We start from the raw sequence: 26,912 nt of genomic DNA, 5'->3' as shown, positions 1-26,912 counted from the left end.
CCTTTAACCATATTGTGACGTGCTGTTCATGTGTTTTATTACTGTCATTAATTATCATCTTACGCCAGTTGGGGTCACCTTTACGGTGCGCATCTTATTTACGAGATCATCAGTTGACACGATTAAGTCCAGCCGTGAATGGCATTACGTGTATTAAATAACCTAAATGAACCTTCAATTTTTTTCGTTTTTTTTTTTTGCTTTTAGACTGACTCCACGTAAGCGTTACATTTTAATATGTTTAGAAGTGAGAAAATATTCGGCTTACAATTGAAATTTGAAGGTCGTTTTTCTAGAATGTTCGTATTCTTATTATTATTATTATTATTATTATTATTATTATTATTATTATTATTATTATTATTATTATTATTATTATTATTATTATTATTATTATTGGGAAGTATTTGCCGCAATGCAAACGAACGCCCTTAGTGGACACTCAAAGCACCCTGGGACGCGCATGACTCGTTTGGTGAGGCAAATCTTATAGTATCCCACAACGGAGTCACACAGCACTCTCGTTACACTATCCATGTTTAGCTGCGCCTAAGTGGTGCTGAACGCCCTTGTTCGTTAGCGTCATTCTTTTGGATTCCGTGGCGATCCGCCACAACTGAGCTTTTTGTCGCACGTCGCAGGGCCACCCGTCTGGCGACTACGTCCAGTGGTCCAAGGCGACGCCGCACTTGGAGCTGGTGGGCGCTGAGGCGGTGCGCCGCATGCCACGTCCCAACGCCATCAAGTCGCACCTGCCAGTCCAGCTGATGCCCTGGTCGGAGCGCGCCAAGTACATCTACGTGGCGCGGAATCCCAAGGACTGCTTCGTCTCCATCTTCCTCAACCGGCAGCTCTTCCTCAAGCAGAAGTCCATGGACGCCGCGTTCCAGGTGACAGAGCGAATCGAAAAGAACTTGTCATTGGGCAAATTGGTTCAACAAACCCAAGGAAAAGAATAACGGGCACGACGGGTGTTACGCTTACAAGTGATTTACAGCAGTCTACTAGAGGACAGAAGCAAAGAGAGAGAGAGGTTCTTTATTGAAGTAAAGGCAAATAACTACTGCATGCGAACATTTGGAGGTCTTTAAAGGTACACTAAAGGCAAATACTAAGCCAAGCTAAAGTTATGAATTAGTGCTCGAGTATCCCTAACGCGACAATACTATCTCGCGCAGAGCCTTAGAAATTAAGGTAAATTCAGGACACGATTAGAGACTCCTCCGGGACATTCAAGTACTTGCCAGATGACGAAGGCACTCCTCGTTTAAATTCTGTCACTAGTATTCACCCATTCGTTATAAAAACATGATTGTCTTGCATTATAAGGCGAAAGAAAACGCTACTTGACCAGTTCTATTTCACTTTTAGACAAAAGAACTCATTGACATTACACCGTCGACGATGCGGGCGGTCGAAAGGTTTCGTTCTCGCTTGACTCTGCGCCGCCCGCGCTTTTGCGTTTCAGTTGTTCCGTTATCGCGTAGTGCTGCACTGGTTTTGGTGGCTCGCGAAAGTCGCACAAACTGCAAGTAGCAGAGAATTCCACTTGCATGTGATGTCGCGGGATGGCCGAACGGTCCACGCCACTTGAACAAACGCAGCTGCAGCAACGGTAAAGCCCCTTGGCTTTAAGCAACGGTGCATCGTACCGCCGTCTGTCGGGCGCCGTTTCACTCACCGACGGCAGCAAAGGGCGTTGATGGCGTATGCAACGTCACCACTTCCCGGTTGACAGGGTGGGAGATTTGAATTGCCATAAAGGTATTCGGACCCTTCAGATGCAATTTTCTCGTAAACTAAGTCTTTTCCTTGCACGAAACAAGTGTTGCGAGGTTTCTGGACTGGTATTTAAACAGTCCACGTCGACTTGGTATTTGCCTTTAGTGTCCCTTTATTATCAGGAAAAGAGGCATGGGTAGCGTCAGCGCCACGTCTGTCTATTTGAAAGCGCGATTCGATTTTTTTTCTTGATGTGATGAACGTCTACTACGCATGTGCATTGTGTACTTTATTTTTTTAATGGACTGATCCATATCTTTTTTTTTTATTTTGGTTAAAGAGACACTAAAGAGAAAAAAAATATTTCAAGTGTATTAGTAAATTACTCCATGCCACCACAGCAGAGGTAGAACACTGGGCTTCTAATCTGAAGGTCGTAAGTTCGAATCCTCCTCCAGTCCACTACATTTTCAGGCATGGAGTGGCGCCTGACACCGGCAAGAAAATATATTGCCGATAGCTAGTGGGGATCCAGATGCAACGATAAGTCCAGATGCAACCAAATTAGGAAGGCCCACTAAGCTTCAACAAGGTCACTCCCTCACCAGAACAGGAATTGGCCTCCCTGGTGCAGTATTCGGCCACTACCTCCCTCATGACTCCTACATTTACTTCTTGGCCCTCAATCCCCAGCGGCTGCGGAGCACCTGACCAAGGCGGCGGTCAGACCTGCGACGCGGCAGAGGGTGCTAAGAATCTCTGGGTCAAGACAGGCCGCCAATGGAAACTGAACCTGGCAATGTTCCACATCCGCACCGTCTCGAGTGAGGCTAGCTTAGCAGGGCTATTTGAGAAATTATCAGGCATTGCCAAGGATATTATTGGCCTTAGTGAGGTTAGAACTGGTGAGGCTTATACAGTGCTGACTAACGTCCACGTCCTCTGCTACAGAGCTCTTCCAAATAAGAGAGAATTCTGGGTAGGATTTCTAGTCCATAAGGACATAGCGGGCAACATTGATGAATTCTACAGCATTATTGAGAGGTTAGCAGTCGTCGCAGTAGAGCTGAATAAGAAGTATAGAATGAAGGTAGTACAAGCCTACACCCCAACCTCGAGTCACGATGATGAAGAAAAAGAACAGTTTTATTAAGATGCTGAATTAGCGATGAGAAAGGTGCAAACTCAGTATACTGTAGTCATGAGTGACTTCAATGCAAAAGTGGGGAAAAAGCAGGCTGGTGAGCACGCAATTCGTAACTACGGCATCGATTCTAGGAACACTAGAGGAGAGATGTTGATAGAATTCGCGAAAAGGAATAGGCTCTGAATAATGAATACCTTCTCCAGGAAGCGCAGCAACAGGAAGTGGACCTGGAAAAGCCCTAATGAAGAAACAAGGCATGGAATAGGTTTCGTACTCTCTACCGATCCCAGAAGAGTGCAAGATCTGGAAGTTTTAGGTAGGGTAAAGTGCAGTGACCATAGATTAGTGAGGTCTAGGATTTCTCTGAATTCGAAGAGAGAAAGAATAAAATTAGTCAAGAAGAAACAAGCCAACCTAGACGCAGTAAGGGTAAAAGGAGACCAATTCTGGCTAGTGCTCGCACACAAATATGCAGCTTTATAACAGGAAGATGAATACAACATAGAGGTAATGAATGTAACCGTAACTAGGCTGCTATCAGAAGCAGCAATTGAAGTTGGCGATAAGGCAAAAAGAAAAAAAACTGTAGGTAAGCTCTCCCAAGTAACAAAGGACCTAATAAAGAAACGACAAAACATGAAAGTGTTTTATAAAACTCAGGAGATCAGATAGAATTCGCTTAACTGTCAAAACTGTCATTCACCAAGATAATTTCCAATAGAATCAGGGCAACACTTCAGCCAACCAAGGGAACAGGCTGGCTTCACGAAGGGATATTCTACGATGGATCATATCCATCTCATCAACCAGGTAAACAAGAAATCTGCGGAGTACAATCAAGCTCTTTTTAAGGTGAAAGATTATGAAAATACATTTGATTCGGTAGAGATACCAGCGAGTGGAGATAGAGGCATTGCGTAATCAAGGAGTACAGGAGGCATACGTGAATATATTGGCAAATATCTACAAGGATTGCAGAGCAACCTTGGTTCTCCACAAGAAAAGTGGAAAGTTACCTATCAAGAAAGGGGTCAGGCAAGGAGACCCAATCTCTCCAATGCTTTTGACTGCATGCTTAGAAGAAGTATTCAAGCTCTTAGACTGGGAAGACTTCAAAGTGAGGATCAGCGGGGAATATCTTAGTAATACCATTGTCCTATTCAGAAACAATGGGGACGAATTACAACAAATGAATGAGGGCCTTAAGCGAGAAAGTGTAATAGTGGGGTTGAAGATTATTATGCAGAAGACAAAGATAATGTTCAATATCCTGACTAGGGAACAAGAATTCAGGATCGCCAGTCAGCCTCTAGAGTCTGTAAAGGAGCACGTTTATCTAGGTCAATTACTCACAGGGGACCTTGATCAGAAGAATAAATTTGGGTTGGAGTACATACGGCAGGGAGCCTGACTGGGAGCTTACCACTGTCGTTGAAAAGAAAAGTGTACAATCATTGCATTCTACCGGTGTTAGCATATGGGGCAGAAACTTGGAGGTTAACAAAGAAGCTCGAGAACAAGTTAAGAACCGCACAAAGAGCAATGGAACGAAGAATGTTAGCCTAACGTTATAAGTCAGGAAGAGAGTGGTGTGGATCAGAGAGCAAAAGGGGATAGCCGGTATTCTAATTGACATTAAGAGAAAGAAATGGAGCTGGGCAGGCATGTGAAGCGTAGGATGGATAACCGGTGGACTATTCGAGTTACAGAATGGATACCAAGAGAAGGGAAGCGCAGTCGAGGATGGCAGAAAACTACGTGGGGTGATGAAGTTATGAAATTTGCAGGCGCAAGTTCGAATCAGCTAGCGCAAAACAGGGGTAATTGGAGATCGCAGGGAGAGGCCTTCGTCCTGGATTGAAAGTATTCGGCAATGCCTGCCGTATGCTCTCCAACCCATTTTTATTCTGTAAATTTCCTTCTCGTGATCTCGGTCCCCTGTGAGTAATTGACCTAGGTAAACGTACTCCTTTGCACACTCTAGAGGCTGACTGGCGATGCTGAATTTTAACACGAAAGTGTTTTATGCCGGGGTCCACCAAGACTTCACTGACGTATTTCCGTCACGGATGTGACGTTCTTACAATGTACACGAACATAATACAAAGAAAGAAACCAGAAGAAAAAGTTCCACAAACTTTTCTTCTGGTTTCACAACGTTCCACAACGCGACGATAGATCGCCGAGCGTTTAACCCATTGCGCCACAAACGCATTTGCAGGGAGCTACACAGACGCGCCTTATATATCTAACATTCCTCCGTGTACCCGCGCTCTTGCTCGGGGCGGTGCCGCCGCCTACGAGCAGAAAAGAGAAGTACTGCATTATGACACTAACGCGCACCGACAGTGAACGCTTCGGTGGTCTCAGCACTACGACGCCTCGATGCCAGCATTCGAAGGGACGCTGGCATCAAGAAGCACTACCAACGCCACCTAGGTGGCGTTCACCGTACTCAGCACAGCGGAGCGTGGCCTCCGCAATTAGCTCTGAAAATGTTTCTGAAGTTGATCGCGGAGGCTGCAATACGACGCGCTGTACGCGCTGATTTGACTCGGTGACGATTCAGTTACGTGCTTTGTCTTGCGCGTTGTATTAGTGTGTCAGTTACGTGCTTCGTCTTTCGCGTTGTGCTAGCGTGTGCAGCGTAGTGCAGCTTCCATATGCACGACGGTTGCTCATGGTCATCAACGTTGGTAGTCGTGATGGAGGAGACGTGCCACCAGGCGTCAGCGTGGGTGCATCAACGCCTAAGGGCGCTTTAGCCACAAAACACCAATAGACATTATATATCAATGTGCAATAAACATTACACTACTTCTGTGAAGACACGTTTCACTTTCGTGTTCTATACCGATTCCTATATAAGAGGGATCAACCACATTTTTTTGTTCCCTTGCCAGGCTATTGAACATTATTTTTGACTTCTGCATAATAATCTTCAACCCCACTCTTACACTCTCTCGGTTAAGGTCCTCAATCATTTGTTGTAATTCGTCCCCATTGTTGCTGAATAGGACAATGTCATCTGCAAGCCGAAGATTGCTGAGGTATTCGCCGTTGATCCTCACTCCTAAGCCTTCCCAGTCTATATGGAGATATATGTCTTTATTATTTTTTAACCATGACGGTAGATCGTGTTCACCGCATGACCACCCGGCTGTTCTCTTTCCCGCGTGACTCGCAGGAGTTCGTGAGCGGCGACATGATTTGGGGCGACTACTTCGACCACGTATGCGGCTGGTACGAGCGGCGCGCGGAGCCCAACGTGATGTTCCTGCTCTACGAGGACATCAAGCGGTCGCCGCACGAGGTGATCGAGAGGCTGGCCCAGTTCCTGGGCGACGAGTGGCTCGAGTCCGTGGCGCTGGACGAGAGCGCGCTCGACATGATCGTGCACCACAGCTCGTATGACTTCATGAAGGAGCACACCACGCGCACCGTGCACCGCTTCCAGGAGGCCAAGGGCGAGGACGACAAGAAGAACGAAGAAGAGGAAGAGGACGATGTGGACAACGTGGTGGTGCAGGCGCCCGCCCTGCGCACGCGGACGTTCGCGCGTCGAGGAACCGTGGGCGACTGGCGCTCGACGCTCAACGGCGGCCAGGAGCGCCAGCTGGAGCGGCTCCTCAGGGAGCGCTCCAAGGACTCGGGTCTCTGGAAGCTCTGGCTGGACCTGGACGAAGAGGATGACAGCGACTTCTGAGTCGTCGAAGAGGTGGCATGCACAGCCACTGATTCATCACCTGGTAGCCGTTTCGAGACCTCCGAAAGAAAGACTTGTGTCCTTGGCACACGTCCTGTAGGACTAAGAAGAAAAAAAACTTTCCTCCGACCTACGCAGAAAATCTGCGTAGCTTTCGGAACTGGCGAAGGCGCCGGCCTCGTTTCCCGGGGCCGAATTCGCGTAGGTTCCCATTCGTAAGAGCTGCTTGCTGTTGGCCGGCTGCCTTTTCTAACAACGTATCCGACATCTTGATAGGCTGTCAGTTGCTCGTGCAAGCAGTTTTCGCGTAAGAAATTTCTTTTGTGAATACGGGCCGTGACGCTTGAAGCAGAGCACGTGTATTTGCGTTTTTTCTTTCTTTTAGAGGTGTCACATACACGTTAGATTTTGGGGGTCTTGCCACATCGTGAGCACGCGAAATCGGACACAGTTGTAGCACCACAGTTTCGCGCGCCTGGCCCTGCATTTGCTCGATGAAGAGCTTGCTTGATCATTCACGCGAGCAGGGCCGCTTTTCTCTCTCTCTCTCTTTTGTGGCAGAAGGTCGCTTCTAAACGGTAAAACCGCGAGCCATTGCCAGTCGGTAGTGATAACGACGCAGAAGCCCTCATATAGGAGCGGCCACTTTCACACGGCACCAAGGACACGAATCACTTGTATCTCTGGACATGCATACATTCGTGCACCCAGCGGTCGGCAACGTATTCTGAATGACCACAGAAATGACTCGCCCTACGACATCTGCAAGGAGAAAGTTAGGCGACCGGGCTACATACGACGTATGCGAGACATCTCTACTTCATAGCGTGTCTGTCGTGCAGTGTTCTTGCGTTCAGCGGGTTCTCGAAACGTCGAACTCGCTCTGGATCATTACGTGCAATGTATACGCCACCTACAACTTCGTATGCAGGCAGAGACATTTGTATAGTCATCCTGATAATCGCGAACAAGTTTTTTTTTTTTTATAGGCATGTACAAGAAAGCTGGACAGCGGTGTATAGTCTTGAAATTCTACGCGTCTGACTTCGTAATAGTCGAATAAGACATATCGCTGTCGAGTTGAGAACCCTTATCATCGTTCGTGCACGAGCAAGAGAGTTTTAGCATCCGCTAAAACTCTGACGCCGAAGCGTGCATCGTATGTTATATAGTATAGCTTCGCGCTGTGTGCGAGCACACGCGTACTCGTTTTCGCCACGGAAGCTGGCAAAAAGACGCAAGTATATGTGGCACGTTGTAAGTATAAAGCCTTTTGGGGGCTATGGTACGCAAGCGCTACCCTGAGGTCCAGTTCCTTTTTTTTTTTTTTTTTTTTTTTGTACCCGACATTTTGCAGCGCTGCGAACCACACGAATGACAGAGGTTGATAACGAGTGCTCCGTGATGTGTCCGTTCAGGTCTGCGTGGTGCGAACCAAAAAAAAAAAAAAAAAAAAACAGCTGTGCTTCATCGTGGCTGTGGAGCAGGAGGTCGCGTGTTCGAATTTCGGATTCGGCGGCCACTCTCCGAAGGGGCGGATTGCAAGAACGCTCGGGTACCGATATTTGGGCACATGATAAGGAATAAGCGTTCAATATTAAATATGGGAAGTACAATATTGAAGTGTAAGCTGCTGAAGAGTAAATATAACATCTTATTTACAACAGGAAAATGGGACAAAATTTATCACTGATTTTTTAGCTTCTCTCTTCCACGTTTGCTCTTCCGATTCAGTATCTGTTCAAGAAAATAAAAGCGCTGTCAAACGGCGCAGTACGTAACACACGTGCGGAGGTTCCGCCCGTGTAGCTTTCTCTTCATTGCTGCCGAAAGTTGTTCGCGAGTACAGCTCTAATCACCAATATAGACCATCTTCCTCGTCCAGAGGACCAAAGTATTCATTTTGCAAGGACTGTAGCGGGAACCGATTCGTTGACCCTTGCGCATAGCGTCACTTGGAGCAGGAAACTGCACTCTTGGCGTGCGAGAGGTACGGGGATCGTTACCCCGCACCTCCACCAAAATGTTACGCGAACGAAGGATTAAGTACTGGAGACTATTTACAAGTATATTTACAAAGGATAGCTGCACCGCTGGCCAGATCAGCCGACAGCTCGAGAGCAAAGAGCAGTTCGTCGTCTTCGTCTGGGCGCCCGCGCGCATCGTCCAGAAGAAACACGCAATTTGCATGTATCAATATGATACGGCACCAATACTAATGGCTGAGCGACTGGTTCCGTAGGCCGCGCTTTCTTGCGTGTTCATTTCCGACATCTTCTCTAGCTGTCACTTGAAGCGTAGCGTCAATCTGAAGTTATTTGCGGTTCACTTCAACAACACGCTTTTTGTTTTTGTCAGATGTCGCGGACGTATACCTGTATATCCCTCTGTCTGTCTTTTTTTTTAACTTACGATGCATTGGAATAGCTGCGCACTCTAACTGTATCACATAAGCATTTTTATGAAAACAAATGTGCCAATATTCGTATGAAATCGCCTTAGGAAGTAAGTCGAGTTCCTAACAATGTTTCGCACATTTTTTTAACGGATATACGCCCTTCGGGCACCGTGGTTGATTCAAAAGGTGCTAATTTAGGTCTTTAGTTTGCAGCACCTTCGAAGTCGGATAGTCCATATAGACCATCTTTTCGCTGCATGCGATACGCTCCTCAATGCAGTGGCTCTGTGCAAATACACATTCCTTCATGAGAACCGCTTTACGAAGCAAATTCACCCTCATTTATCACCCACAGATCAATAGCATTTGCACTATTCCTGCAGTTGGCTCATGACTACCTCCTTAACATCGCTGCGGATAGTCTAAAAAATGCGTTTTCAGAGATTGCGGTTTCACCAACGCCTTTTCCAGCATTCCTTGTACGACAAATGGAAGGTTTCCTACAACTTGATAAGCTAAAGTCAATGAAAGGAGGAGCAAAGTTCAGTTTCTTTCTTTCTTTCTCTCTTTTTTGCCATTTTCCCCCGATTCAGAGCGTAGTCTTACTCTGACTACACTCTGCAATCTGCTTTCAAACAATTTGGCACACACATGTGCACACGACGGCATCAGTATAGTGTAGATTCGACGATTTCGTCTGAAACTACGCTAACATTCCGAATTTTCATTCCAAACCCGCCATGGCACGAAGTTATTATTAGCATGATAGAGATGCTGTTCTTTTCGTTTTTAAATGCACTCGTCTTGTTCCGTCGCAGAGGTTTATTGCACTGGTGCTGTAAAACTTTACTTTTGAACAAAAGTATATCGCAGAAAAAAATAAAGAAGCTCCTATATGCGGGCTTTCCATCTAGTCAAACACTAAAGCACGTTGCCATCTCTGGCCCATTAAAACCAGGGTTGTTGACTTGTATACTGAAACGAGCTGACGCAATCTCTGCCCTTGATCACAAAAATGATACAGAGCATCTCTAAAGATCCAATTCAAGTTCAACTCGATTCAATTTATTTATTTATTGCCAGGGGTATGAGGTAGATACAGAAGGTCGGAAAGGGCAGCAAAAAGCAAAGTGTCATATACATATAGAAATGTGTGTAAATACATAAACAGTAGGGCATAACTAAACAGTAGGGCATAACTATATGGAAATACTAAATCAAGCTTACACGTACTGTATAAGAAAGCACACAACTCTTAATTTAAATTAGCTAATGGCAGAATATTTCACGAGGCCAGTGGGCCATAAACCCACTGATTGAATTGAATCCAATAAGCTTATTCACGCCTATCTGACTGACTATCCATGCATGTCATCGTCTCTCTCCGCTAATCGCATTGCTTGCTTCCTTGGGACCTGGGCAGATACCGAAAAGGCGCGACTCTTTCGACTTCCCGCTTGCCTCATATCGCGCATTCAACGCAAGCAAACCTAAATAAGACCGATTACGTTCTTAGATTTTCAGCCATATATGGAGTCAAAAGCAAAAAAAAAATGTCTTCGTATTACTTTCGGTCGTCCACGATCGTTCCTTTACATCACTTTCAGCTGGTCGCTTCAGAGCGATACAACAGCGTCATAATGAAGGTCGTGCAATAAGTCGGCCGTAGCCATCATAAGCAGCACCAGCACTGGCAGCCTATTTGACCGTTCACTGCAGGACGAAGGCTCCTTCTTTAGCAATCTCCAATTAATCTTGTCTTGCGTGAGCTAGCTCCTCCCTATATGCTAGCGAATTTCCTAATTTCAATGCACCATCCTTTGGTTCTGTGCCGTCCACGACTGCGCTTTCCTTCCATTGGCCCCCATATTGTAACTCTTGTGAAACACCGATTGTCTGTCTACATATTGCACGACCGCTTCAACTACACTTGTTCCTCTCAATCTCAATTAGAATATCAGCTAATCCCTGTTTGCGCTCTAACCCACACCGCTGTCTGTCTCAATGTGGCACCTATCATTTTCCGTTCCATCAATAATTGGTTTAAGGCAGTATAATTGTAAGCCACCTGCGGTGTCTATAAAGGAGCCATCATTTATCGCTTTTAGACCCTACGTATTCTTGAAACACATCTTGAATGATGCCTTTCAATACCTTTTTTTAGTACATATAGCCGTAGTGCTATAAGACGATCAGTAGAACGCAGTGTTAGTGGTCATTTTTCTGCTGGACGTATTGAGCGACCAAGGCATGCAGGCAGCGCCTGTGTCACATCCGCGAGCTTACGCCCCCGTAATGCATGCGGAACGTTGTCGTTGTTTTCTAACAACTTCCGTAAACATTGTTGATGGCTTCGACAAAGCCACTTGGCATGCCGACGCTCTATTGCTTCCAAATGCATAAGCAAGCAAATGAATAGAAGCGAATGCACTGTAAGCACTTAAGGCGCCACGAACGCTGGAGTTTTATTACGTAGCGGCTTAAATACGTTCACAAGGCAGGGAACAAAGCGCCGAACATAGCGCAGTAGCGTCGCTCCAACACGCGCCGGCGACGTTGCACTCAACGACGTGCAAGTTCCTCAAGCGTCATCACCGTGTTTTTCAGCCCTTCGAGATGAATAACCTCTATCATTTACAGCTTTTATGACATATGTCTTTGTTGTTCGTTTACTTGCAGAACGTTGCTTGTTTTATTTTATTGTTTCTTTGATCTTGTCAATGAGGCCATTGATCGCATCGGTAAATAAGCTGTTTGATAGAATAGGTACTGTTGGTGCGCTTTAGCAAACACTCATCCAATTCAGTTCATCCACTGAGATCGCCCTTCATCATAGTTGAATCCATCACGTTTTGTTATTGTTTAAATAAAGAGACAAACAACTGGGACTTGTTCTTTTCTTTTTTACAGCGAAGCCATTAAGGGCTCACTCTTCGATAGTCGCGTCCGGTAATAGAAAAAAAAGTTGTAGCAGTTTCACCTGAAAGGCGAAGCATCAATTGCGATAGCAAATTTGTAGATAGCTATACGGAGTAATGATATTAGCTTTATATCAGCTGTATAAACTTGGACATGCAGCAGCACCGGCAACACGCAGAACTGTTGTCGACGCCGTCGGCGTTTTGCCCGCGTTCGCTCAAAATGCGTGCGGTGTTGGTGACTGTTGCCGGAACCTCTGATATAAATAGGCACTTGGTGCCGCAGCTAAACTTCGCCTCCCTTCCCTCCCCCTCCCCCCCTCCCCCACGGCCTCTCGCGCGTCGGAAGAAGGCGCGTTTGCTCTACATATATGGTGATTGTAAAGGAGGAAAGAGACGCCTACTTCTGCAGCCCTTAAGCGAGCACGGCGCAGAACGCGCGTTTGTTCTCCGCCGTGCGTTCACTCCCCGTGAAAGCGCGCGCCCCTCACGCCCTTTCACTCGTTTCACGTTCTCACGGACTCCCAGGCCGCCTGCCGCAATTACCTGAAAGGACGCATTTCTCAACCTGCGCTCAATATCCTCCTAAGGGCACATGACGCTGGCGAACAGCTGCACATTCGAACACCTCCGATCAGGCATAAGATCATATGGACACCTGGCCACGCGGGGCTGGAGGGAAACCAGGCGGCGGACAGGGTCGCTCGAGGGTATACAAGCCGAGCACCCGATCACCCTGCCCCTGAGGCACCCGTTCCAGTACCGTGTGACTATTCGTCCATTCTAAATTATTATAAGGGTACCCGAAGAAAATACTCTCCCCCCCCCCCATCGCTCACTCACCAAAGAGAAGGCTACCAGCTGGAGACTTATCCAGGCAGGTACCTACCCCAACCTCCACCTCCTCAGCAAAATCCACCCCACGGCATACCCTTCACGCTGCCCGTGGTGTTCCGAGAAAGCCACTCTATTGCACATTACATGGGCGTGTCGTGCAATTACTGGCTTACCCCCCATCCAACACCCGAGCGCGGAGCGGTGGGAGTCGCTGTTGGCCAGCGAGGCCTTGGACGATCAGCTTAGCCTGATTGACAGGGCACGCAGGGCGGCGACGGCGAGCGGAGCCCTGGACTGAGGGCCCCCCCCCCCCCCCCCCCCCACCGCGAGACCAAGAGCCTCCGATCTTCGAAGACTCACCGCGATACTTACCATCGCTCAATAAAAGTTTCTATCCATCTATCCATCCATCCATCACTCGCACATACAGCGTTCGGCGCGCGGCGACGATTTCATCTCCATTGACGTCATACGGAACCTCACGGCGACGACGACGGCGACGCCGACGGCAGAAATCTGCTTTTGAGTGTCCATATAATTGCTATCGCAATAAAAAACTCTCATTGGCCGTATACTGTATGTGCGAGTGAAAGCGCGCGAGGGCGAGGGACGCGCCCATTCACGGGGAGCGAACGCACGGCGGAGAGCAAACGCGACTTACCAGTGGAAGGCGAGCGGTGGGCGAGGAGGGCATCGAGGCACCCTAGACTGTGCGTGTGCGTGCCCGCCCTCCCACCGCGGCGCATGCGCGCAACCCTGCTGGCCTCTGCCGCCTGTGCCGTCGACTCTCTCTGTGCTCTCGCCCGCCTCTCCACTAACAGTGTCAACAACGGCCTTTAGCCGTTCCGTCACGTAGCCAGCGTTTTGACAGCGGTTGTGTGCTGTCACACAAACAACGCGCACAACTGTTGTCGACGGTGGCGGCGTTTTGCCCGCGTTCGCACCGAACGCGCACGGCGTTGGTGACGTGTTTATGAAGAACGTGCCAACCTTTGCCGTACACCCTATGGCGGTGTACCGTAGCGACCATAAGGCCATGGTCCCTGTGGTCACTAAATAAATGAAAACCACGGGATCATATATATTTCTCATTCTTTAACAGTTCAAATAACCAATTACACCATCACATCTTAATAGTCATAATTAGAAATACATAATTCCCACCATAGTACAGCTTCGCTCGTCTTCCGTCTGCACCCCAATGGAAGGGCTGAGATTTTTTTTTTTTTTCAACGCAATTCACGCAAATCATGCCCTTGTAATTCAGCTCGGTGCAACAATGGCAGCAGCATTTGCGTGCACGCCTTAAAGCTGGCGAACTTCGGTGTACGTCAGAATCGGGTGCACAATAATCGCATAAACTTTAATATCAATATTGTTTTAGAAAATATCTGCCTTTCAAATAAATTCTCTCTCTTGTTTTAGAAAAGTAATTAGAGCGCGCGTAGCTTTCTGGGTTGATGATGGCTGAGGCCGTGCACCCAGGATTCCTGCCTTTATGTGGGTCGACCGTCCATTTGGGTGAGTGTGCTCCGGAGATACTGACATCGGCCGTCGAAGTGGGTGCAGTGCTCGATGGTCTCTTCACAGTTGCAGTGATCGCATACGGGGGAGTCAGCCATTTCAATGAGGAACAAGAAAAACATCAGCGAACCTGAGAACACGCTTCTATAGACACCCCGTGTCTACAGATGTGCACGTGAACTATCTTTCCTTTTGCCTTTACCTCCGGGAGAAGGGGGGGGAGGGGGGGGTTTCTGTATGGGTCCACCTAGTGGACTGTCCACTTCGTCCACTGCTGACTGGCTGGAGCTGTATGGGTGAAGAGGAGACGCCATTCTCTGCCAACCCCCACTCGGTCTCCTCCTCGCTTGTACTGTTCCAGCCAATCAGTGACTCTTACAAAATACCCCCTCCCCCTCCTGAATATCTCTCCCTGCGGGGTTAAGCTCTCTGCCTTTCCTTCTTTTCACTCTACCTTTCTAAAATGGAAAATCCAAACCGAAATCGCTCAATTTAAGCATTGGAAATCAAGCGTATAACCGCACCAACAGTCCATGTAAAAAATATCATATGCCACATAATCTCGCGCGCACCCCTAACAAACCACATTCAAAACGTACATGCGTGTTCGTTTGAGTCTAATTTGGAGGTGTGATTCATGGGGCATATGGAAATTCTTATGATACTTTTTTTACGACATGGTAAGGGCGGATCGCAGGAGAATGATGGCCTTGGGATTCCGGAGTGGTAAGACCGGGCGGAAACAGACGTTTGAGGGCCCCTATAATTGTATTAATTGTCACGTGTTCTTGATTTCCCTTCAGTGCATGTGTTATGCGTCATGCTCGCTATCTGCAGTATTGCGTACCATAAAATAAGGGGCTCCGTAAAAGGCGCGCTATGCCAATCAAGTTTAGCAGAACGTAACGGTTTATTCACAAGATGAAAGTCAGAGACAGGAGTGCGAAAGAAAGGGGAGTCGCTCATTTTATACAAGCTTACGACTCCTTCATCATACTACTTTCTATAGATGGGAAGGTCGCAGTATACTCTAAAATATTCTTTTCACTAGTAGTATTTGCTGTTGGGCTAGTTCGTGCATGTCGAACAATAATGAATTTTTAGCTCCAAAAACACGATCACAGAGAGGGGAGACCATACAGACAGGACGACCGCTTCTCCTGCCTTTATGACCACCGCACTCTGCGATCGTGTTTTTGGCTCTGAATTCATTATTGTTCGATATCCTTTTGAGCAGCGCGGTCGACAACCAGGTCAAGTGCCGGAAATGCGAAGCTCCTTGCTCCAAATGTAGCGACGGCGGCTAGACCATGAGCAACAAGCACATCAATGATTGTCCACTTAGCACGGTATACGCCATCCCTCCGAGGTCCCGTGAGCTGCGTTGAGCGGACCGAGAAAACCCGATCCGGGCTGCCGAAAGCTTATATACTAGGAGACCGGAAAGCTCGGCTTCACGCAGGATCCCTTTTGTCTTTTGAAATGCTTCAGCGACGTAATCATTAAGTTTTAACATAGCGATAATCAATACCATCGCGTCACCACGGTCATTCTCATCAGCACATCGTCAGAGATGAATCCAATTGCCATGCCTTAAAGATAAATAAATAAATTCACTTGTACATACACTTTGCTTCACATGCATATTTCGCAACATTTGGTAGCCCGTTAGAATTACCCGCTAAACTGCCAAGTTTAAAAACAAAACCTGCAATAAACAACTGCATACGCCGAAACAGGATTTTCTTTTTTTTTTTTTTTTTTTTTTTGCCTGCCGCAACCTTCGCGACGCAACCCTGAATTCGCTGGAATAAAGAAGAAGGAAAGCTACAGAGAAAACGCAGGGACAAAGCGTTTTCTGACATGTATTTCAGGTTCAAGCGCATGAGACGAGGCGCTATACAAAACGAATTCCATGCTCAGAAACGTAGAGCTGGGGAGACGACAATATTACTTCCTAGTTAATTTCTCGGCGCGCAACAGGAGAACCGTTAATGGGCTTCCAAGTCCTGCACCGATAAGGCGTGCATACGCTGTTTCGTGAAACATATGGAGCTCCAGCATACATGATTGCTGGACCTCCCAGTCCTATAAAGCTCCGCGTCAAGCCTTTTTGGCTATTTCTATACTGGCACGTCATGAAGCCAGCACGGCTCCACTGTTACAAGACGTGGGTGCGTCGGACGAATCGTGCCGATAAATTTGTCACATAAAAAGCGAACGCCGCAGGAAACGAGTATCGGATCAAAGACACAGTATATATGGGGCACTGGTAACAATTGACGTGTTCATTGCACCAGGCGTTATAGTATACATGTATGCACCAGGAAAGGACGCAATAAAGTAGGAAAACCCAGTTAAAAAAGTTACACACAAAAATAGGATATAAATTGACAACCATTAATTAAAGGTAAACCTTGCTGTCGTCACGCTAAACAGCGATGGTTGGTCTGACGATGACAATGACGTGCGTCGCTGTGACATCCGGTCCTTCGGAAGAAGATCCGGAAATATAGGCTCCGACTCTTAGAACCTGTCGAGCTTCTTGGCGCAAGTAGCATATTTTTCACAACTTTGTTGTACGCCACCAATTAGACTAACATCCTTTAATTTCTACCATTCGATGTTTTTTTTTTCAGAACACTGTTAGAAACAGTAATACCTAATTATATTATAAACATATTATTACTCCTGGTACGTCATTAGATTAGAGACATAGTTTCTCGGAACTACGTTCGCTTAAATGTTGATAGGGTTAAGAATAATCCATTCGGGTGTAGTGTTCCGCCTACAACGAAAGGCTATTTGCTTATATCTACGAGGGGTGAAAGCTTACGCCTTGCTTCTATAGTCAAGTTTATACCGGTATGCTATAAAGCTATATCAAGCATCTAGACATATGCTTATCCTCATCGGGCTGGAGTTATGCTAATAGAGTTATGAAAGGGCTTGGAGTTACGACACGGGGCTATATCCTTAAAACCAACCAGGTGCAGCCTAGCCCTTCCGTAAAATGTGCAAAATTATGCTGGTAAAGCATTGATGGAGTGACGCGTAATCGTGTTGAGATGGAAAAGCGTAGTCCTTTCAACGACAGCTGAACGATTGAAGTGCGATGTATGTGCGATGATATTCGTGGGCAGTAAGCAGAGGCTGTCATCAGAAGAGGCGTGCAACTTCAGCGTTAAAAAATTTTTCTTCACTGCAACCTCTCCTCCAGATCGCCTGAGTAGTTGCGCATATACACGTCACGTCAGAGCTTTCAGCTCTTACGCAAGAGTTTACGAAGTGCAAGAACATCGCGACTGATTTGTAACAAGCTCGGTTGCACCTTTAGACGCTGTAAATGTATTTGCGGAGACCTCGCTTCGTGAAGTCGACGCTTAGTGGTTAAAAAAAATGTTATTCTGTGCTTTTAGGCGCCAGAACCACGATCTAGCTGATTGTGAGGCACGTCGTATTGGGGGATTAATGTTTGACCACCTGGGATTCTTTAACGTGCACCCAATGCACAGTACAAGAGCGTTTTTTTTTTTTTTTTTTTTTTTTGCATTTCGCCCCCGCCGAAATGCGGCCGCCGTGGCCGGGAGTAAAGGTGGTCGAGACCACTTGGTATGCATTTTTATTGCGTTGCAATGTTTGACAGAAGCTTGGTCGAACCGAATGGCTGAATGCGAGTCATGGTGTATTCGCTCTCATCAGGAGCATATCGCTGCTACTAGCTCACCAGGGATATAGCAAATAATAATAATAATAATAATAATAATAATAATAATAATAATAATAATAATAATAATAATAATAATAATAATAATAATAATAAATGAAAATAATATGACCAGAAAGAACACAAAGCCCAGATAGGCAAAATACTAGACTGCTATAATAAAACCTAGTTAGCAGGCAAGGCAGCTGTTTGTCGCCGCCGCATTTAAAAAAAAAGGACGCCATTAGCATGAAGGAAAGAAAGAACTACAAATAGGAGGTAGCATTGCGCAAACCAATTGAAGCCACCAGAGCAGGCCCAAGATGTGATCATGTCACGCAAGTTTTTTGCGTCCTTCTACGCCGCGCTCAGCACACGCCCTTCCAAAAAAAAAACAATGGGTGCGACAGCAACATGTAGCTGCCACCACTCACAAGTTGCAACGAAGACGATAACTGTATACGCTGCAATAAACGACCGCAATAGCGGAAGCATATTGGGAGTAAACGTGCGCACAGTGGTTGGCAATGGACGCCCCGAACAAGTGCACGTCATTTACAACCTACTGGGAATCAAGTACACTGCAGCCACCCGAGTCCGCCGAGCAGTGTCACGTGTTGGGCCGACTTTTTGGGGAGCAGTTCTGTTTTGGGGAGCGGTTTGGGGAGCGTTATGCACGAAGGAAATGTGGACGATCCAAATATAAAGCGAAAACAACAGAAAGGCGTTTATTTCACGCATATATGACAAAAGAGTTAAGGGGAACGTAAGAGGTAAATTTAGTCAGGGCAAACTTGGTGCGTGAGCACTGAGAGTGCGCGTATACAGTCAACCACAAAATTGTACGGAACACGAGATCTGAGAAAAAGCTGAATATCTGCGCAGCCTCACAACGCAGCCTGGTATTCGCTTTTACAGCCTCTGCCAGCATAGTATGTGAACAGCATTGTGATGTTCGGTTTTACTGGCTGCATGCTGTTACAGGCTGCTCGGAAATAGAACGTTTTTTGAGATCCCATGGCCCGTAAACTTTCGTGGTTGACTGTACACGACGCAGCGGGCTAATATCCCATTTTGCTACAGGTTATTTGCAGGGGGGTTTCCGTACGGTCCGAGAAATGTTGGGACTCTGGGCGATCTTGCTTCTATAAATGTGGCTTTGCTTAATCTGGGGGCGTTTTGCTGGAGATTCTTAATTGCTTCTCAATGCGCCTTTGTCCAACGACGCGGCGGGGATGAACACATCTCGAGGGGCATTCTGGCTTCCAATTGGCTAAGTGGCACGGTGGAGGAATATGCTAAGGAGTCATACAGCTTTCACGGTGCTGCAAACAACTTGTGCGATGGAGTACTATATATACGGCGGACGACATGCTTTGTTCCATGCACTCACCGCCTCCGTTTAACCGCCGCTTAAAAGTCCATCCAAAACGGGATCATAGCGGGCGACACAGCTAGAGTTCGCAATGGCAAAGCGTAAACTTTCTGTCGTCATAAAACAGACAGAGAGAGAGAATTTATTTGAAAGAAGGCAGATAGGTCGGCCTGAGCTATAGCGTGCTCTAACGCACATGTTGTGATCTATCTGAAGCGAAGTTTATCAAAAGCTTCACAACTAACGACGATGCGTACAATTTTTATGCGTTAGCATTCTTAGGGTACTTGATGCACTTCCCGGTGACCCTCTGTCTGTCTATGTGTGTTTGTATCTAACCGTTTTCCCGCCTTCCTGGGTTACTGGGTAGTCCGTGGTCGAATGGTTAGCGCGTCGGGATGCTGCGCTGAGTTAACAGGGTTCGAAACCAACCATCGGATCAACTTGGGTCACTGAGTATACGCTAATGTGTACATACGTGCCTATCTTCAGCGAAGCTCTTTCACGCCAACATGGATCGCTGTAGATGCGTGACTGGGTGTATACCGGTATGCACCGCTGTTCGAAAGAAACTCTTTGACACCGACTTGGAGCGCAATATGCGCCACTCGGTCTGTGCTGATCTTCAATGAACCTTTTTTGATGCCAACTTGGGTCACTATGCCAGTAGGTGTGTGTCTCTTCAATGAACGTCTTTGACGCCAACCTGTGTGACGTGCCAATGGGAATGAGCCGCTCTACAATGACGAAATAGATCCCCCAAATTTCTCCGGTGGTGCGAAAAATCGAATCCACGTCACAAACGTTCCTCAGGGACGGCAACTCGACACATTAGCAGGCTGTGCCACAATCGCACTGGGTGGGTTCCGCTTTGCAATTAACGCCAATTTGACGCTAACGCTTCAGCGAGCTGCGCTGTGAATGCAATGGGCATATGTGCCGCTCTTCAACGAACGTCTCGCCAACTTGGGTCGCTGAGTGTGTGCCACTGAGTGTGCGGCAAGCGGGGGGACAATTCTCGGCGTTCGCAGACACCGGCGCGCCACGCGGTCGTCTCGGTGGCCACGCACGGAATTATCGGCGTCGCCACTAGATGAAGCAGCGTGTCGAGAAACAATGGGGTGCCTCGATGTCCTCCTCCCCCGCCGGAGGAGGACATCGAGGTAGCCTAAGAAAGAAGGGCGAAAGAGCTAGAGCCCCGTTGCCGCATGACGCGTTTCTCAGCGTTCGCACGCTCTCGTGCGCCATGTATTTTGGATGCCACCCCAGTCCATGATCATCAGTGGTCCTGATCGCTTTTGACGCTGGGCAGGCGTTTGTCAACGCCACAGGAGATGTAGAAAACAAGAAAGGAAAGAAAGTGAGGCGTACAAAGTAAGGAGAGAAAGAACATTAAACACAGTTGCGTTCGCGGTGGCGGCTCTAGATGGCGCCGAGTGTTTCTAGGGAATAGGGAGCCTACATGCAAGCGCGGTCTCGCATGTAGGCTCCCTACTAGGGAAGCGCGAAAGAGGAGTACCGCTGCCGTGCACGCCTTATGCATGTTGTGTAGCTATATTTATTCAATGCAAAACGTATTATGTGTCGACAGTCATCGTGAAACGGGTTCTGCCGATTTTTTTTTTTTTTTTTTTTGCTTTCACGTTTCCGTACAACGTGTGATTTCATGAAATGTTTCGTTTATGCACCAAAAACGTTACAACCTTATTTTCTTGTAATTTTATGTCTATGCACTGCATCGTTCGCATGATATATATATGTATATATATACATATATATATATATATATATATATATATATATATATATATATATATATATATATATATCGCAGCGCTGCGCGTCTGAGCCCGAGAATGAAGTGACTACGTCTGGTTGTGGACACCTGTTCGCAAAAAGGGATTGTACCGCAAGTTTCTCGACAGTTACTCGGGACCATTCGTTATACTCACTCGCTTGAATGATGTAAACTATATATATATATATATATATATATATATATATATATGTTATTGCCAAAGTGACGGCACGTAATCGGCGATCACGCATGACGCAAGTTGTTCACGTGGCCAGACTTAAGCAGTACCACGCTAGGTCTCCTTAGCTCGCTCAGTGAGCTTCGTCTGCACCCCGGGGAAAATGTCGCAGCGCTGCGTCTCTGAGCCCGAGAAAGAAGAAGTAGAGTGGGGGCGCGTGAGCTCGGCTGTACTCCGCCTCGGCTGGCGCTTCCCTGTGGCTTCCTCTCGTACCCCGTTTCGATTTGTAAATAAACATCTTTCGTGACAATATATATATATATATATATATATATATATATATATGCCGAAATGCACGCACCAAATCAGGCGTATGCACAGTGACATCACTTATACGCAGTGATGTCACAAGGACTAAAGCAATGTGTGATGCTTGTCGAGGAAGTAATGTTGACGACAGATGTATGCACAGAAACGTACGCCGTCCTGGTATTAAGCAACATTTAAGGATTATGTACCCCTTAATTGTGTCATATAGTACCGGGACATGCAGACATTCTGCAGGATTGGCCTTCAGTAACAGGCACCCACCCAGTGACACCTTCTGAGTGTCCAAATCAAAGAAAATATATAGTAAATGAAGGAATCCCGTAAGTATAATTCACCGTTCAATTGACAGATCGGTGCGCTTTAGAGATGCCTGTGAGCAGAGATTATACACTCGTATACAGGTGTTAAGTAGAAAGCTTTTTTTTTTTTTTTCGTTACGCTGAACGTAGCTGGACTAGAAGTATTCTGGTGCACTCTAGCTGGACATACCTAATTGGTCAGCATACAAGGGTTATACAAGCCAGGTTACCGTCATCGATTTTACGCATGTATTTATGGCGTAATTCCAGCGTAAATCACCGAAACGCGGAAAGGCAAACATGAGATTAATTTGCGGAAAGAAGAACAGTGCCTGTTTTTGTTCGGTGTTTCGCGCTAATAATGTATCCGCCGAGATAGCGACTGACCCAGCAGCAGCCAGGCGGCCACGCCAAACCCGGGAAAGAGGGCAAGGCAAGCTTCGCCACGGCCGCTTGGTGAAAGGTGCGGCCTGCCACGTCGCGAGGCGAAGTATGGGCGGAGCAGTGAAGCGAAAGTTGACATTTGCCGCCACTTTTTTAGGGATGTGGCGCTACTGCTACGGGACGGCGCACCCTCGGCGAAGGCGCCGGGGGAGAGATTTCGCGTCTCGCTTGCACGCCTTTTGTCCGCACACGTGTAGTATAAATGTGTCGAGGTCCTTGTCGTGTTGCATGGGGCACTATCCCGCGCAACTGTAGCGTGCCGCTGTGTACTACTACCGCAAGAAAAGAACCATTAATCCGGTACCATGAGTATCCCTGCGACGTAGAACGCCGTAAATCATGGCTTTTTTTTTTTTTTTTTTTTTTTTGAAGAACATTTCGCGACAGGGACAAGTGGCAAAGGAAGCGTTCGGGAGCCGAGGGACCCGTTTTTAATTAGTGTGTTCGCTTCACTTCACCGACGGCCACACCGAGGAACTGTGTAAGGAGATTCTAAGCAAATTGTTACGGCCGCTACTGACGAACTGAACCAGGGACCTGAATGCAACTGTGGAGCGGTTAAAACTCGCCTGCAAGCCTCCGTCACGGAAGGTAGTACGATTTTAGAGCTGTACGTTGAACGAGGCGCTTTTCCATGGCTTCACATAGTGTAAATAAAGAAGAAAACAATTGGCATAGCCTCCCTCGATCTTTCTTGCCATTACAAGTGCTCTATTCACGCTGAACAATTTTTTTTTTTTTCACTGCATCGTCTTTACATAAATATGCCACACGCCGGCGATGTGACTGAATGTATGATCCGTTATAAACTGCTATCTACTCTATTTTTCTAGAAAGGTGAAACTAAAGTAATCTAGCACAAAATAGTTATACAAACTTATGTCATTATGCACGCATTTGTAAGTTTCATTTAATGTTTTCGTTTTTGTTTTTTCCACCAGCAAACAAGCTCGTCACGCGAGGCAAGTAAATAAGCACACTCAACAAAAGTGCCCACTGTATCAGCAGTACTGCCTCTCGATAAAGAACTCGCCAGTTCTCTTGAACGATGGTCATAAGCCTGGACATAGGCGGAAAGTTTTCATTTTCCGGGAGGGGGGGGGGGGGGGGGAGGGCTGGGGCCCGACCAGCTTTCCGAAACCTGTCCATATATATATATATATATATATATATATATATATATATATATATATATATATATATATATATATATACCCTCTGCTAGCAATTTTCTATTTATAGCTTTATGGCGAAAGCAATTATATCGACACTTCAGGCATATTGTCGCGGTAGTCGTCGCCGTGATGTTCCGCATTAAATCCAAAAGCCATATACATGAGCGACCCATAACCTGTGGGTGCGGGAAAAAGCACGTAACAGTGAGCCGTAAAGGATGGCGGCTTGATGGCATTATTTCCCACGCGCTCAATATTCGGGTTAGTTGTAGGTCACGTAATCAAACGCGAATGGGAAGGAGAGCACGCGTCTTCTCCTCTAGTCCTGCCGTATAGCTGTGAATGACTGTGCGCGGCTGACGCTTATGCGGCCCGCGTGCCATATCTAATTGTTGGTAATCATTGGTGGGTGCAATGATAAAGGGCGAGCAGGAATGGCTGCTAACTTCATGCGCGCTGTCTTCCTTGCCGGGCTGTCTTTCTGCGCCCCTAGTGTTGCAGAGTTAAGAGACAGAGGTCATCGCAGATCACTCACAGAGGCCGTCAGTAGTGGACATAAAATTAGGCAGATAATGATGATGAATCTAATTTTCAGAGTTTCGGTGAATCGTGCGGCTGTACGAACCGTTCGCCTCCGCTGCCGGCGTTCTTCACAATGCTTGCGTTGTGAAAGCGAGTGCTCGAGCTCATCCAGTGAGGTATTTACAGGTGTACATGGTCCGTGCTTACTAAGTCCACTGTGTACACTATGCTTACTATTTTAATTTTAGGTAAATGTTTACTACAATTTATATGGCCACTATAACTAACGTATAGAATCGTGTAAGGGCCACACTTTTCTGTCGCGATTTTGACGAGCCTTTCATGGGACCGGGCCATTTGACCTCATTTTTCCAACTACGAGTATGAAATCCGCCGTAAACCTCCACGATCGCCGCCTCTCGAGATCCAGTAGCGACGCGCGAAAGTACGCTGCGCGCGACAATTGGCTGTTGAGCCCGATCAGAATCAGCGCATGGAACGCGATTGCTTCTCGGTTGGATGTCTTTTTTTTTAATATTGGCTGTCAAGTTATGGGTGCGGCAATTACACGGGTGCGATCCTTTCACGGATTTACACGGTAAGAATCTTCCTTCGTGTAATTGTCTTCTACTTCGCTATCACTAATACTCTTCGCCTTCCCGGCCAAACTGCAGTCCCCTTTTTTTTTTTTTTTTTTTCGTACTTCGAGTCCGAGTATAAGCGCTGCTGCGCATGACTTCTAGACTTCTTTTTTATCCTGATTTTGAGTGAATCCGGCTTGGCATCATTCGGCTACTGAGTGAATTCTATACGCAAGGTGTTTCAGCGAACAATTTCCAAAATTTTTAAAGATGGCCTATGGCAGATAGTACAATTCTAGTTCATGAGCTCGTCTACTCGAAGAGGTGGGCATTACTTGCACAAAAATTGAAATGCATAATCGACTAATAAAAAAATTAACCAATTAAGTTTCTAGCTAATTACCTTATGGCTCATGTTGCAATTTACAAATTCTAGCCGTGGAGTGCGGATCCACTTTGATAAATCTCAGGCTGACACCAGTGTCGAGATATTAATTCTCTAAGTTTGCGGAGAAATACATTGGCGTGCCAGTCACTTTCTCAACAAAACGTCGTTTTATGCATCAAAGCACAAAAGTATGAAAAGAACAAATTATGGGCTTTTACGAGCCAAAACCATGATCTGATTATGAGGCACGCCGTATATAGTGGAGGACTCTGGAATAATTTAGACCACCTGGGGTTCTTTAAGACCCCCAGGGGTTCTTTAACGTGCACCTAAATCTAAGTACACGGGTGTTTTCGCATTTCGGCCCCATCGGAATGCGGCCGCATTCCGATGGGGCCGAAATGCGAAAACACCCGTGTACTTAGATTTAGGTGCACGTTAAAGAACCCCTGGTGGTCTAAATTTCCGGAGTCTCCCACTGCGGCGTGCCTCATAATCAGAACTGGTTTTGGCACGTAAAACCCCATAATTTAATTTTAATTTTGGGGTTCTTTAACGTGCACCTAAATCAAAGTATACTTAGATTTAGGTGCACGTTAAGAACCCCTGGTGGTCTAAATTTCCGGAGCCTCCCACTGCGGCGTGCCTCATAATCAGAACTGGTTTTGGCACGTAAAACCCCATAATTTAATTTTAATTTTGGGGTTCTTTAACGTGCACCTAAATCTAAGTATACGGGTGTTTTAGCATTTCGCCCCATCGAAATGCAGCCGCCGTGGCCATGATTTGATCCCGCGACCTCATGCTTAGCAGTCCAACACCATATCCACTAAAAAACCACGGCGGTAAGCGCAAAAGTAACTGGAACGCCAATGCATTTCTCCGCAATGTTCAGGAATTATTAATATCTCTAAACTGGTGCCATCCTGAGAATTAGTTCCTAGTGCATCCGCCTTGCGAATTCCACGGCTAGAATTTGTAAATTGCTACACGGGCCATAAATTAATACGTTAAAAACCTAACTGGTGATTTTTAATTAGTCGATTATGCATTTCAATTTTTTTCTGCAAGTAATGTCCACCTCTTCGAGTAGACCAGCTCATGAACTAGAATTGTGCTATCTGCCACAGGCAACCTTAAAAAAAATTTTTTTTTGAAAGTGTTTGCTGAAACACCCCGTATTTATAGTCTCTGCATGCAAGAGGCGATGTTTCCATCCCTAATGCGTAAATGTTGTAAATAATTAGAAGAGCTTTTTTTTTTTATTTTGTCGCCAGTCGTTAGAATTGCCTACCGGAAAGAGAATCAATACTGAGACACATATCACTCACGTGCTTTTCACACGCCGTTGATAGAAGACTCTGCCGAAGGGGTCACTGAAGTCTGCAGGTTTTTTCAGGGTCAAAAAAGCACGCAAAGGAATTTGAAGTGAGGTGAACATCAACATATTCATTCTCTGTGAATAGGCTATCCATTTAGTTGGCTACCTCCTTCTCTTTAAAAAGTATAATAAACTTTGTCCTTTGTATATATTTAAATATATTGTTTCTGTGCGTGGTCCGGAAATTGTCTCAGCGGAATTTTTTTATGTTAAACTAAGGAAACACGGATGAGATAGCCGCCGCTGGTGCTTCTAATGCACTTGTCTTCCTATTGTCAGGATTTGGCGAAATAAAGCGAAAGTATAAATGAAAAGCCGTGCACGTCCGCGCCAACAATGGTGCCGTAAGCTTTTAGCCGCAACAAAAGTGAAAATGTGGAGACAACGCAAGAGAATCCTCAAATTATGTGGGTAACTCCGGTAATGACGTTTTGGGGCGGGGAAGGGGGGAGGACGGGGGCTTAGGCTCACGGAATCTACGGG

The 26,912-nt window shown here is 46.4% G+C and overlaps 2 protein-coding genes across 4 annotated transcripts in view; both read left to right on the top strand.

The window, feature by feature from the left end:
• The window catches only part of LOC119461580 (sulfotransferase 1C2), an 81,728-nt gene extending 69,867 nt beyond the window's left edge, over positions 1 to 11,861 (top strand). For all 3 annotated transcript variants that reach the window (XM_049673236.1, XM_037722935.2, XM_049673237.1), the window contains exons 3-4: positions 642 to 890; positions 6,057 to 11,861. In XM_049673236.1, the coding sequence (XP_049529193.1) occupies positions 642 to 890; positions 6,057 to 6,575 (768 nt within the window). In that variant the 3' untranslated portion in view covers positions 6,576 to 11,861. The remainder of the gene's footprint in view (positions 1 to 641; positions 891 to 6,056) is intronic.
• Positions 11,862 to 18,485: 6,624 nt separating this feature from the next.
• LOC119462280 (thromboxane-A synthase-like) overlaps positions 18,486 to 26,912 on the top strand; it is a 56,154-nt gene continuing 47,727 nt past the window's right edge. The window contains exon 1 of the mRNA XM_037723623.2: positions 18,486 to 18,616. Within this exon, the coding sequence (XP_037579551.1) occupies positions 18,486 to 18,616 (131 nt within the window). The remainder of the gene's footprint in view (positions 18,617 to 26,912) is intronic.

Source organism: Dermacentor silvarum, chromosome 8, assembly GCF_013339745.2.
Source record: "Dermacentor silvarum isolate Dsil-2018 chromosome 8, BIME_Dsil_1.4, whole genome shotgun sequence".
NCBI classification, from domain to species: Eukaryota; Metazoa; Arthropoda; class Arachnida; order Ixodida; family Ixodidae; genus Dermacentor; species Dermacentor silvarum.
This window is presented reverse-complemented; position numbering and strand designations above follow the sequence as displayed.